Source organism: Suricata suricatta, chromosome 16 (assembly GCF_006229205.1).
Source record: "Suricata suricatta isolate VVHF042 chromosome 16, meerkat_22Aug2017_6uvM2_HiC, whole genome shotgun sequence".
Taxonomy (NCBI): Eukaryota; Metazoa; Chordata; class Mammalia; order Carnivora; family Herpestidae; genus Suricata; species Suricata suricatta.
This window is the reverse complement of record NC_043715.1, coordinates 49,099,097-49,112,398: the sequence shown is the minus strand read 5'-3', so window position 1 is coordinate 49,112,398 and position 13,302 is coordinate 49,099,097. Positions and strand designations below refer to the sequence as shown.

The window sequence follows — 13,302 nt, the reverse complement described above, 5'->3', positions numbered from 1 at the left end:
GGCGGGGGCCCGCTGGTGGCCGCCGCCGCGGCCGCCGGGGCCGCCGGGGGCTTCCTGACGGCCGAGAAGTTGGCGGCCGAGAGTGCCAAGGAGCTGGTGGAGATTGCGGTGCCTGAGAACCTGGTGGGGGCCATCCTGGGCAAAGGGGGCAAGACGTTGGTGGAGTACCAGGAGCTGACGGGCGCCCGCATCCAGATCTCCAAGAAGGGAGAGTTCCTGCCAGGCACGCGGAACCGGCGGGTCACCATCACGGGCAGCCCCGCGGCCACGCAAGCCGCTCAATACCTCATCAGCCAGCGGGTCACCTACGAGCAGGGAGTGAGGGCCTCAAACCCCCAGAAAGTGGGATGAGGCCCGTGGTGTCTGCTCCCACCCTCCTTCCTGTCCCTTCTCCTCCTCCTCCTTCTCCTCCCCCTCCCCCACACCCCCAACTCCTGACCTCAGCTCGGTGGAGTCCTGCTCTTCGTGGGATGGGGCTGGGGTAGGCCTGACTGCACCCCCCCCCCTTCTGGTTAGTCATAGGCAGGATTGAGTGCTGGCTGGGGATGGGGCCCAGAAGCTCCCTCCCCGGCCCCGGAACTGACCCCCTTCTTCCCTCCTCCCTATGGCTGACTGGGCCTGACCCTCCTCTCCCAGGGTCCAGGTCTGTGTGATATCTGTATATATTGCATTTTGTTGATTTTAATAGAAAACAAAGCGTTATTTTCTCTTTCTTTCCCTCCTTTTTTTTCTTTTTATTTTCCTTTTCTTTTTCTTCCTTTTTTGTTTTGTTTGGTTTTTTTTTTTTTTGGTTTGTTTTGTTTTTTGTTTTTTGGTAAGGATTTCCGCCCCCCCCCCGCCCCCACCTTTAGAAGTTTTTGTTTCCATATGGGAGGAGGGGAGGGAGCCTCTGGGCCACCTAGAATGAGGGGCCTCCCCCAAAACAACATCCCACCTCTCCTGCTTTCAGTTCCAGATCTGAGGGAAGGGAGGGGAGTAGAGGTAGCCGAGGAGACTGAGCTGAAACGGGGTATTTGGAGCAGGGACCCCAGAGTTCCCAGATTTTTCTCAGCGACTCTACCCCTCTTGGAATTGCCCCTCTAGGTGGGACTGTTCACTGTTCTGTTGTCAGGTTGTTGCAGTGGGGGAAGGGCGGGGGCGGGGCGGGGTGTGCAGTGCTGCTGGAATGAGGCCGGCTCTGGGATTGGTCCAGTCCTGTGGACAAGACTCTTACGAGAGGCTGGAACAACTTCCGGTGACATCCTCTAGGGGTTTACCTAGAGTAATGGGAATGAAGGTCTCTGGTGGGATGTCACTGAGTCAAGCAGTTTCTGGGGTGCTTCTGGCACTCCTTATGATGTCACGGGAAGTAGTTCCCCAGAGGTCACTTCCTGTGATGATAGGAGAGACAGGTACTTCCTATGATGTCTCGATGTGCCTTGTAGAAGGCTACTTCAGGGATATCATGGTGACAGGTACTTCCTGTGGGATCTCCAGGGTATTTCCTGTGATGTCACTGGGATGGAGCATGCACTTCCTGTATTGGGCCATGGCCAATCACTGACACTCCTTCTCCGCCTCCACCCCTCTCTGGTGGGTCTTGGCCTGGGGGTCTTCCTAGGAGGCGAATGAGGGGTGGGACTTGGATCATATCTGGAGGACTCTAAGGAAAAAGACCCGATATTGTCAGGGTCACCTCTATCCAAATACACCAAGTCTGTGAACTCACCTGGCAGGGAGGGGTGGGAGATGGAGCTAGTGAAAACTACTGTTCAAGACCCCCATCCCCACCCCCACCTTCTGTGTGCATGCTTGTGTCTGCGTGGCTTTGTTCCATTGAGTCTGGTGAGCCAAATGCGTGGCGGCTCTTTCAGGCCATCCTGACCCCAGTGTAGAGTTCAGTGAGCCACAGTCAGGACTCGGGCTGGAATGCTTCGTGTGGCCTAATAGTTTAGATTGGCTTGTGGTTTCCAGCAAGCTGGTGTACTTGAGTAGTGTCGGAGGGATCTGAACGTCTTGGTGCTCTCTCACCACGGGCCCTGAGGAGCTAGAACGTTCTGATGGAGTCCGCCGAGCCAGGCAGCCTTGAGACACCGTTTGGGAGTGGCTTCCCTGAGCACTTCGGCTGTGGTCAGCTCTGAGGCCTTGTTGGCAGGCTGAGATTTCAGGGCCTGACAACGCTATGGACTTAGACTAGCTGAGCCCCACCTCTGCCCTCCTCCATCTCTCCCTCCCCCTTGGAGACCACCTCTGCTTCCTCCAGCCCAAAGCAGGGCCCCCAGTGCCCTGGTTCCATCATCAGCATCTCTGGGGGGAGGGGCACCCCATACCCTCACCCTCTCCCCCATTTGTCCCCTTCCTAGGTCTTCCAGACCCTTCTCTGCCCCGTGGCTTTGGGGGAATCAGGCCTCCTCATCTCTCTCCCACACAAGGAGAGAAGAAAAGACAGAGACAATTCCCACCCCTAAAGCCTGGGAGACCCCTGCCCCTCGCTAGAGAGCCACCCCCAAATCAAAATGTGAAAATCCCTAGAAAGCAATAGCCTTCAAGTTACCTTGCACTGAATTTCCCACCCCGGCCCTTCCACCTGATGGGAGGCTGTAGCCTGGGCACTAGGGTGACTTTTTTCCATGCCCTCTTCATCTCCAGGGTGGGGGGCAGGCCCCATTTCCCCATCCCCCACCTCCCATCGCTGCTGCCCCCACCCCTAATCTCCAGACTGAACCCAGATGGAGATTCTAGTGCCAAAACAATTCTTGATGTAACTTTGTACATATCTTCTGCAGGGGCGGGGAGGTGACTCTTGGGGTTGGAGGTGGAGGTGGCCCTGTGGGCCATTGCTCCCCTCCACCTCTCAAAAGACCCTACAGTATTCCACAGTATCCCCACCCACAGCGGGTATTGCAGTATCTAGCTGGAATATCCCCCTACATCCCCCCAGGCCCCCAAAAGGAGGGGAAGGAGCCAGAGAGAGGTAAAACACGGTCTGGGAGTGGGGAGGTGGGATTTGGAAGTGCTAATTTGCATATCATTTGCATCCTCCACAGCCCTGGTTTGTCAAATGCTTTCCATAGCCCTTTTCAAGGGGGTCTGGGTCCTAATCAATGGGACCCAGTACGCCTGTCACACAGACACTTCTCTGGAGGCTGGGCCTCCTGGAGAACCAAGAATGTTCCCCTGGGGTATCTGTGTGACAACCCCCTCCCTATTCGCATTTCTCGGGGACCCCCTACCCCACCAGCCAGGGCTATCTGAAAGGTAGTTTGCTAGCTCAGTGAGCTAGTTCACTCACCAGGTTGGTGAGTGGAGAGCCACACACTTTTCCCCATTTTTACCCTAGGAAACTCCCTCCGCTGTCTTCCCCATCCCTTCAAAGTCTCTTCTGCATTCTGACCTCAATCTTTTGTGCTGCAGTGTGTCCAGAGGGGACACAGATGTGGGGTCAGGGATGGGGATCACTGAAAAACCCACCGCCTCTTTTTTTCTCCTCTCCCCTGTCAGCCAATTAGATCTCAGAGACTCTGAGTGGCCTCCTTGCACCCCGCTCTTCAGCACCCAGTAGGTGCTTAATAAGTGTTTGCTGCATTGAACTGTCTCCCTGTTCCTTCCCATTCGCCCTCCAGCTCCCAACATCTTCCCCCAGAATTTCCCTCTCTCTTTCTCGGGCTCCCTATGGCTTTCTACTTTTTTCGCCTTGTGGCTCCCATCATTACCTGTCCTGTCTCTATCTTTGTGTAAATCTGTCTTTTGCCCTCTTCTCAACCCTCTTAAATCTCTCCCCTCCCCAGTTTCCCCCAGCGATTAAAAAAAAAAAAAAAGTGCCAAACTTCCTTAGAACTGAGCCGCTCTGGGGGGAGGGAACCTCAGATAGAGGGGAGGGATGGAGCCATCTCTCTTTGAGGAGGCCCCTAAGAGGCATTGAAAAAGTCTGTGGACACTTAGCTAAATTGGGTACCCCTTCCTCACCCCTCCCCCCCCTGAGTTTTTCTTAGAATCTTTGTAAGAAAAAAAAGAAAAAAGAAAAAAAAAACACTCCCCTCCAGCTAATCCCTAACCTTTCGAATCCCCCAAATTCCACCAGCCGGGGAGAACCCCACTTTGCCTCTTTTGGGCAAATCTGTAGAAATTGGGGAAGGGGAGACAAGCTCAGCCCCTCTTCTGTTGGCCTGGGGGACATGCCAGCTGGAGTCCAGAGAAGGACCTCAAAGCACTTAATGAGAAGAAGGGGTTCAATGTGCCAAATTCACCTCCATCCCCCGTCCCGGGGGACTCTGAGCCAACCTGCCCTAGCCACCTTCTTCTGCCCTGTCCCAACCATCTCCGCCATGGGCACGGACGCTTCACTGCAATAATTATTAGGGGATTCGAAGGTGAAGATCGTGTGCAATCTTTCTAGCCTGCCCTGGACTTGTAGGTGGGAATGATGGGTATCCCAAGCGGAGTTTGGTAAGAGTCAGACCTAGAGACAGTTGGGGACCTATACTTGGAAGAAAATGGTACCACTTTTCTCTGAGTGGTTTTTTCCTCCCCTTCTTAACCCCCCAATCCCTCACTACCCCTCTTTCTGTTTCTCTGGCCTATTCCTCCATCCCATACCCTACTTATTTCCTTTCTGATTGGTGGCCTACTGTTTGGAAAGCGAGGGGATTCCCCTCGCGTTGATTATTGCTGTTGCAAGACCGGGATCAAGGTCGCGATACGCTGAGTGGTGGAAAAAGTATTAACTAAGAGTGGCGACGAGGGTGGCTAGTTGGGCGTCCGGGCTGCTCCTTGGGTGCGCTGTCTCGGGACAGCCGGGCCGGCCTTCGCTGTTTGCCACGCCCCCTGCCCCGCACCGACTTTGAAACCCCGAGGCCGGCTGTCCCGAGAGCCTGAACCGGATGTCACGATGGGGAGAATGGGATCGCGATGCCCAAGTTGGGGCACCGAGGGCCGGGGACACGAGTTTACGGCTCTTGTGGAGTCGCGACACCCAGCCCTGCTAGCCAATCCCTCTACACTGCGGTCAGCTGTGTGGACGCCGTGGCGGAAGGGCTTCTCTGGGTGGCGCCGCGGCTGGTGTGTGTCAGGTCCGTCTCGGTACCCTCTGCCAGGCGCGTCGGGGATTGCCGGGTGGCGGGGAGGGAGGTGGGGACCGTCTCTGTGGGGGGTGGGGGGTGGGGTTGCTGGTTTTTAACCCCCTCTCAACCAGTCCAGGACATTCTTGTCTCTCAGAGATAAGTGGGGGGGACCGCCTAATCCCCCCTCCCGCACACCTTTCCTCCTCCCTACCCACTCCCCCAAAACCACCAACCTCTCATATTCTAAGTGACTCCATCACCACCGGCCACCGGGACCTGCGGCCTCATTGCTCCAGCCCGCCCCACTCGACCGTCAGACTCGCTCATCGAACTCTTTTTGATTAACCCTTTCTGTGTTCATCCCACGGAAAACTGTGTGTCCGGCGAGGGGGAGGGGGGAGGCGAGGGGCAGCAGCCACCTTTCCTCCATCTCCTCCCACCGCCCATGCCTCCCCACCCGCACCCCATCCCATGCCCTACCCCATCCCTCACCCTAGGGTTCCCCCCGCCCTGGGGAGAGTGACCCTTTATAAATATCTCTGCTGTTTGGCTTTGTCCCTTTCAAAGGCGGGGCCAGGGGCGTGGCTTCCTGCACGCGGAGCACTCACTCCGGCCCCGGTCTTTTCTGTGCCCCACCCCACTCCCCACCCCTTCATTGTAAATAGTCACTTTTGTACTGGGTTTGAGCCAGGGGACGTGGGGAGTCATTTTTTTTTCTTTGTGTTGGCATCTCAGGCCCCTGGAGGCATGGCCCACATTCCGGTTACATTTGGGAGGATCCCAAGTTATTGTCCTCTCACTTGCTCCCAGTGCGGAGGATTTCAAGATATCAGTGTTATGCCCGGAGGAATGCGGTACACCAATCCTCTCAGCGGGGAGATGGGAGAGGCGTGGCAAGGTGTAGTCTGACGGGTTGTGTCGGTTGTCCCCATCTATGAAATGGGCTGGTCCTCCAGGTTCCCTGAGGAGCCTCAGTGAGATAATGGTGAAGTTAGCATCTCTCTTTCCCCCTTTCTCTGTTTGGGACAGACAGGGTAGGAGAGTGGGGGAGAGGGTATGACTGTCTATGGAGAACTGACCGCTAAGGCCTTACTGGGGACCTTAAGCTAGCTTCTCCCACGCTTGTTCTCGCTCTTGAAAAATGGGGGGATTGGAGGACCTGTAAGGTCCCTTGGGTAACCCCCCCCCCCAATCCTTACATCAAAGGCCCAAGCCCAGAGCTGGCCCGCTGCCTACTGTCCCACACTCCTGCGTTCCATTTCTTGGGCCCAGACCATCCGCCATGTGGCCATGCCTCCAGTGCCTCCATTCAACCCCCTCTAACTGATTCCTTCCATCCTCTGCGACCAGAGACGCCGCCCACCTCCCTCCCCCCCAACACACACCACCTCCAGAAGCTCCTGGCTGGGGCCCACTGCCCTCTTCCCTCCCCCTCCCCACATTGCCATGCCTGGGCCACGCCCACCCACCCCCACCCACCCCCAGTGTCCGTCGTGTGACCTAGTGCACCATGTATTAGCTTCCATGGCCCCCACCCCGGCCCCCACCACACCCCTCCCCCTCTCCCTCGGCGACTTCACCTTTTTTTGCCGCGATAAACGCCATCTCAGCATCTGTGTCTAATGTTGTCTTTTTTGCTTGACATCACACACTCCTTCTTAACCCATCCCCTTCCCTCTCCCTCCTCCCCACACCTCCACCCTCATCCTCAATTCTTTCCCCCTTTCCCTCCAGGGCTCTCGGTATCTAGGGGAGGGGGTGGGGGGGGGGCCTTGAGGATGGGCCCAGGAGGGGGAAAGAGGGGAGGGGCGGATTCTTCTCTCTGGACTGGGCCAGCCCCCAGAGCAAACGTGTCTGAGGGGAGCCCGCATCCAGGTTTAGGTTTTGCGGGGGGGGGGGGCTCAGTGTCCAATCAGGAGGGTCGACGCCACTACCTCCACCACATATACTCAGCGCCACGCTTGCGCAAACACGCTCCTGAACCCTCGGCCACACGCACAGCACAGCCTTGCAAACGCACAACCCCAAAGTCAGGACAGCCTGGGGTTACGGTTTTGGAGTCAGGTAAGATCTGGATTCAGATCCCCATGCTGCTATGTAACCCTGGGTCCTTGCCCTCAGAGCCTCCATCTCCCTATGTATGAAACGGAGACGTTTTTAATGTTCTTTCTATGGTTGATACTAGGATTCAATACACCATCCACTTAAAGAAAAAATGATTGAGCACGTACAATCTATAAAGCACCCCTCTGGGTGCTGGACATAAAGCAGTTATCAAAACAGGCCCAAACAGCTCTGCCTTCGTGGAGCGTAGATCCTACTGGAATCTGGAAATCCTTCTTTAGCACAGAACTGGGCATGCGGGACTGATTCTGAGGTTGCAAACCGTCCACCAGCAGGCCTATCCGGTGCACACGTAATCTCCTTTGACCTGAATAGCATTTTGTGTGAACTTGGTGCCAGCATTTAAACCTTGGGAGACTTCTGAAAAGTGTGGGTTGCAGGACTCTCTTGAGACATCAGATGTGGCATCTCCGGCGAGAGCCACCCGGCCACAATTGGCTGGAGTGGGCCAGTCACTGCCCATCATCCAGGGCGACCAGTCTCAGCCCCTCGCCGCCCTGTGCTACGCTTTTGTGTCACCTGCCTGGCCCCTGAGCACATTGGAGTTTGCAACCCCTGTGGTAAATGTTTAATACCGATAGCCTTACAATCTGGAGGTGCCAGAGATGGCTGGGCAGGTAATGACGTGCCAAGCATGAGGAAGAATGGCATTTGATATGGAAGGACAGGGTTCGGGTAGGGCCAGACAGCCTGGTTCCAGTGTGACCAGGGCACTTCACTTCCTCTCTCGGGGTCTCAGTGTCCACATATGGAGAATACCCAACAAAAGTGTACTTACCTTCTGGAATATTCCAGAAGGATTCCACGAGTGAATCACCCCATCAGCACCTGACACAGAAGAGATACTCAGCACATGGTAGTCACTAGTAGAGACCCCTCCAACTGAAAAATAGCCATAAAATGATTTTAGGGAGGAGGGGATGGGAGGAAGGAAACTGAGGCAAGGGTGAAGTGAGAGAGCAAGGAGTGGATATGGAGAAGAGTCCTCAGCTGCTTGGCGTGTGTTTTAGTTTTTCATTCATTCACTCATCCATCCATCCATCCATTTGTTCCATGGACATTTATTGAGCACCTACTATGTTCTCAGGTGTAGGGACGTGGCAACAGCTATGACAACTTACTGTTCTCATGTTGCCAGCCCGAAAGCCATATCCTCACCTCTTAGTACCTAGTCGATGCTCAAAAGTCTACCATTCCTGGCCCCACAGGCACGTCTGGTCCTGGCCTGTGGCCCACAAGTATTGCCTGGCATTCAGAAATATTGCCGAGCCAGTCCATTTTCCGGAAAAGTCGAGTTTTCCACCAGGAAGCTGGGAACTTAGAAGGGGTTTGGGGGAGAGGGTGGAGTTTGGTCTCTATTCTGCTGTGTGACTTTGGGAATCTCTCTGACCTCTCTGACCCAGGAGGTGGAAAGGAGAGGAGATGAGGTCAGGATGCAGGTGAGTAATGGGGGATTCTTGACTCCCTCAAAGCTTCCAAACTTTCTCCTCGGGGGGTGGGGGGGTATTTTAGGGGTACAGGGGGGCCACAATGAGAAGAGATGAAGAAAGAAGAAGGAGGAGTTGCCTGGAGGAGGGAGGGCTGGGATGGGAGGAAGGATGGGTCCTGGGGATGAGGGTCTGGAGAGCACATCAGAGCAAAATCATCTGGAAAGAACAGAGAAGGTAGAGGTGGACTGGTAGAGAGGGAAAGACAAGCACAAACAGGAAATGGAAAAGAGGCAGAAACAAGACAGAGATGGAGATAGGGTTGCCACATGTAGCAAATAAAAATCCAGTCGTCCAGTGAGATTTGAATTTCAGATTTTAAAAAAAGAAGAATTTTCTTAAGGATAAATATGTCCCACGCAGTGTTGGAGTCATACTTACTCTAAATATTAGTTGTTGCTTATCTAAAACACAAAATAGCTGGGCGTCCTGGATTTGATCCGGGAACCTTAAAAGGAGGAGAACCCAGAGCTCTGAGTGGCATCAGTGAAGCCACGGCAACTAGTCAGAGGAGCCAGGCCATCTGGGTCCACTTCTGGAATCCTGAATCTGGTGTGCCAGGCTCAGTGCCCTCGTCTCTCCCCGGGTCTCCCTCTCTCTGGGTCCAACTCCCCAGCTCTCTGCCCCTCAGACCCCTCTCTTTTCCACTCTGTCTCCCTCTCCTGCAGACCATCTCTCTGTTCCCTCCACTCCTCTACCCCCTCATCCCCCAGGAATCTGCCTCAGACATCAAAGGTGATTGGCCGGCCAGGTCACTCTCCCCAAAGTTAAGTGGGCTGGTCTTTGGGGGCAAGTGGCAGGCAGGTGGGGAGTGCATTCGGGGACACAACATTTTCCTCAGTCTGTTGAAGCTTGGGACTGGGAAGAAGCATGGGGGTGGGGGAGGGAAGAGACATTCTACTGGAAAAATTCCATCAGCAGGCCAGGCCATGGTGGGTCTGGCAAGTACGGACATCCCCAGGGTCCCCTCCATCCTCCTGTCCCCCAACTGTGACTTAGTCTCTAAAGGGTCCTTTCCACAAAACGCCCACTGGAGCATTCTGGAGAGAGCTCGGCCACATGGTTTCTGCCCCTCTGCCCTCGCCTCTGCCTCTCTCTGCTTCAGTTTACCTTCAATATTTCTCTGGGTGTCTGTCTCACCACATCTGCCTCCTTCCATCGCACTTTTTCTCCCCCTCCCACCCTTTTTTTGTTTGTTTGTTTTTAATTTCATCTCCATGTATCCCTGCAGGGCTGTATCTCTCTGCTCGCTTCCGCGGGGGGGGGGGGGGGGGGAGGGGAATCTCTGCGTATCTCTCTGAATCACTTTCTGTTTCTGCCCGCCTCTGCATCGCCTCCCTGTGCACCCATTATTGCTCAGTGGCAGCGAACAGAATCCACCCCAGCCAGTGTAAACTTCTTACGGGACACAGCCTGTCTGAAGAAACACTCCAGGCTGAGCCTTCAAGGGACTCCCAAATCTACCCCCCTGAAATATCCGCCCGCAAGATCGGGAAGCCAGCCTCTGGTTGCGCAATCGCACCAGCCCTAGGAGCTACGGAGGCAGGGCGGGGGGCCTGGCGACTGCCTCCCTCTCGACTTTAGTTAGAAATTCAAGCTTCCCGCGAAGGCTTCTGATTGGGGGAACCTAAACCTCCTTCCGGAGTCGCCCACCACAAGGTATTCTGGGAAGTGTAGTTTTTGGCTTGCCACTCTGCGGACACAGGAAAGTGCAGTGGGATACTGGAACAGACGCTATACGGAAGGGATGTTGGGGGACCCGTTTCCCCCCCATTATTGCACGCTCTCTCTCTCTCTGTCCACCTGTTCTTGTATGTGCATGTGTTTCTCACCTTCAGTCTTTCTGTTCGTCTCTATTTTTCTCTTTTTTCCTCTTCTTCACTGTCCAGTTGCATTTCAGTCCTTCCATCTCTATGGCCTTCTCTGTCCTCTTTCTTCGCCACTGGCTGTGCCAAACCCCACAGCGTCCCTGCCTCCTCCTCGCCCCTATCCCCAGTTCCGGCTCCAGTGTTGAACAGAGTCTCCCTCTTGGCCGTCACCCTATTCTCAGCTGGACTGGAAGCCATGAGTTCTAAGGAAGGGAATATATGGGTGTCCCTGGCTCACGTGCAAGCTAGGAAGAGAACTCAGGCTTTGCCGTTACTCACCTGCGCTCCCTACAGCGAACCAAAAGTTTGGTGAGTTCCTGGCCAGGGCTGAAGTGGCCACAGGGGTTTAGAGCCAGACCCTCTGTTGGCCAGATGTAATTGAACACTCCGCCAGCTCTCCTGCCAGCTGTGGCCACCGCCACCTGCTCTCCTCTTCACTATTCTTTCTCTTACCCAGTCATCCTAGAACCACTGGGAAATGGAGTTGCATGGAGGAGGCACATGGTCATTCAAAAGATATTCATTAAATGTCTTCTATGGGCCAGGCACTGTTCCAGACACTGATAACAAAAAGAGACAACAATTCTCCCTCTCTTGGGGGACCTTATACTCTATGGGGGCAGATGGACAATAAGCATGATAAATAAGTAAATCACACAGTACACTAGGTGACGATACACACCATAAAGAAAAATGAGGCAGGGAAGGGAAACAGAATTCTGGGAGAAAGAGGCATTGCAATTTTCAATAAGGTGAACAGTAAGACTTTACTGGAAATGTGACACGTAAATAAAGACCTGAAGGTGGGGTGAGCATGTGGATATCTGTGGAAAGAGCATTCCAGGCAGAGAAAACAGCATGTGCAAAGGGCCTGAGGTGAGATGTCCCTGGAGTATGTGGAATAGCAAGGAGTCCAGGGTGGCTGGAACAGAGTGAGAAAGGAAAGGGTGGGAGGAAATGAGGTCAGAAAAGAGAGACAGGGAGCCATATTATTTGGGATCTTGGGGGCCAGTGTAGGACTTTGAATTTGACTCCCAGTGAAATGGCAGCCATGGGAGGGTTCAAAGCAGACAGATGTGAGCTGACTTAGGTTTTAATAAGATCCTTTTGGGGGGGCAGTGGTTAGGTGAGCTGAGTAAACAAGGAGCCCAAGGAAAGGGGACTGCAGTATTCCAAGAGGAAGATGATGATGGCTGAACCAGATGGTGATGTGGAGGCAGGTAGTAGGCAGACGCTGATAGAACATGGAGGTAGCACTGTCAGCATTGGCAGACTGGATGTGGAGGATGAAAGAGAAACAAGAGTCGGGGATGACTCCACATTACATGAAGCTCTTAGCACTGGAGTTTGGTTCCAATTAAGGTTAGAAATTAAGAATCAAGCTAAGTCTAAGATTAAGGATCAGTAGCAATCAGTATTGGTGAAGTTTGGTTTGGGGCTGAAGACAGGGTTAAGATTCAGGTAAAGGGTGGGGCTCAGTGGTTTGACCTGACTGACTCTTGATTTCAGCCTAAGTCATGATGCTGGGGTCGTGGGATGGAACGCTGAGTCAGGACTTATGCTGGGCATGGAGCCTGCTTAAGATTCTCTCTCCCTCTCCCTTGTCTCTCTCTGTCTCTCTCTTTCTAGTTCAAACAAAAGATTTGGGTAAAGGTGAAAATTAGCCCTAGTGTTTGGGTTATGGCCATGACTGGAGTTAAGGCTAAGTACACAGGACCTGGGTAAAGATTAAATATAGAGTTAAGACAGCTAGAATCAAAATCAAGACTAGAATTATAGCTAAAATCAGGGCTGGATTTGGATCTAGGATTGGATAGGGACTGATGTAGGGATCAAGGTCAGGGTGAATCTCTGCTTAGGACCAGGATTAAGGTTCAAACTTGTGATATAAGTGGGGCATAATTATATGATTCATACTTAAAGGTAGCATCAGGGCCAAGGTCATTAGAGAGAGAATTAGACCAAGACAACATTGGGTTTAAGGACAAAGTCAAAGTTAGGTTTATAACAGAAACAGACCTAGGGATTTACCTGAGTTCAAAGTCAGGTTAGCTCAGAGGCAGAGTTGAGACTAAGATTGGGGTAAGATTACCCTTAAATAGTGATTCAGCTTTTGGCAGGATGTGGGTTGGGTCCTAATATGAGAGGACATTGTCCTACCGTTGGAGACGGATGTGAGTTGAAGATTCAGGAATTTATCGTTGGGGTCTTATCAGCTTTCTGTATGAGAAGGTAGGTTGGGCATGGTAGTAGGTAAGGTAACTTTAGCCACTGTAACAAATAAACCCTGACATCTCAATGGCTTAGGACAGCAGTTGGTTAGCTCCTGCTCACACAACAGTACAATGTAGGCTTAAAGCAGATGTCCATTTATGGGCTCCACCATCACCACTGCATGCTGCCCAAGAAAGGGAAGATGGCGAAGTCTTCCTAACTTCTTTCTGTTACGTGTGCTAATCTTCTACCTGCAAACACTAGTCACTCTCCCCTTACCAGTGATACAAAAGAGGACTCTGGGAAGAGAAGAGTGAACTCACAGCCCTGGAATTGATGGGGAGACATATGCATGGACAGTCTTCAGCCCTGGTGTTGAAGGGCTGTGAAGGGGCATGGCCAAAAATCCAGATAGATGGCAAAGATAGAGAAGGCATAGAAACTCAGTGTCAGAGAGAAATGGACAGAGACCACAGAGAGGAGGGGAGAAGTCAGGGAGAGGGATAAGAGACTTAGGTAAGGGACAGAGACATACAAGAGAGGTAGAGCTAGAGAGATGGGGAATAGAAA

The 13,302-nt window shown here is 53.3% G+C and overlaps 1 protein-coding gene across 1 annotated transcript in view; it reads left to right on the top strand.

Annotated features, from left to right (window-relative positions):
- Nucleotides 1-713, top strand: part of NOVA2 (NOVA alternative splicing regulator 2) — a 25,249-nt gene extending 24,536 nt beyond the window's left edge. Inside the window, exon 5 of the mRNA XM_029924321.1 lies at nucleotides 5-713. Within this exon, the coding sequence (XP_029780181.1) occupies nucleotides 5-351 (347 nt within the window). The 3' untranslated portion in view covers nucleotides 352-713. The remainder of the gene's footprint in view (nucleotides 1-4) is intronic.
- The last annotated feature ends 12,589 nt before the right edge of the window (nucleotides 714-13,302 follow it).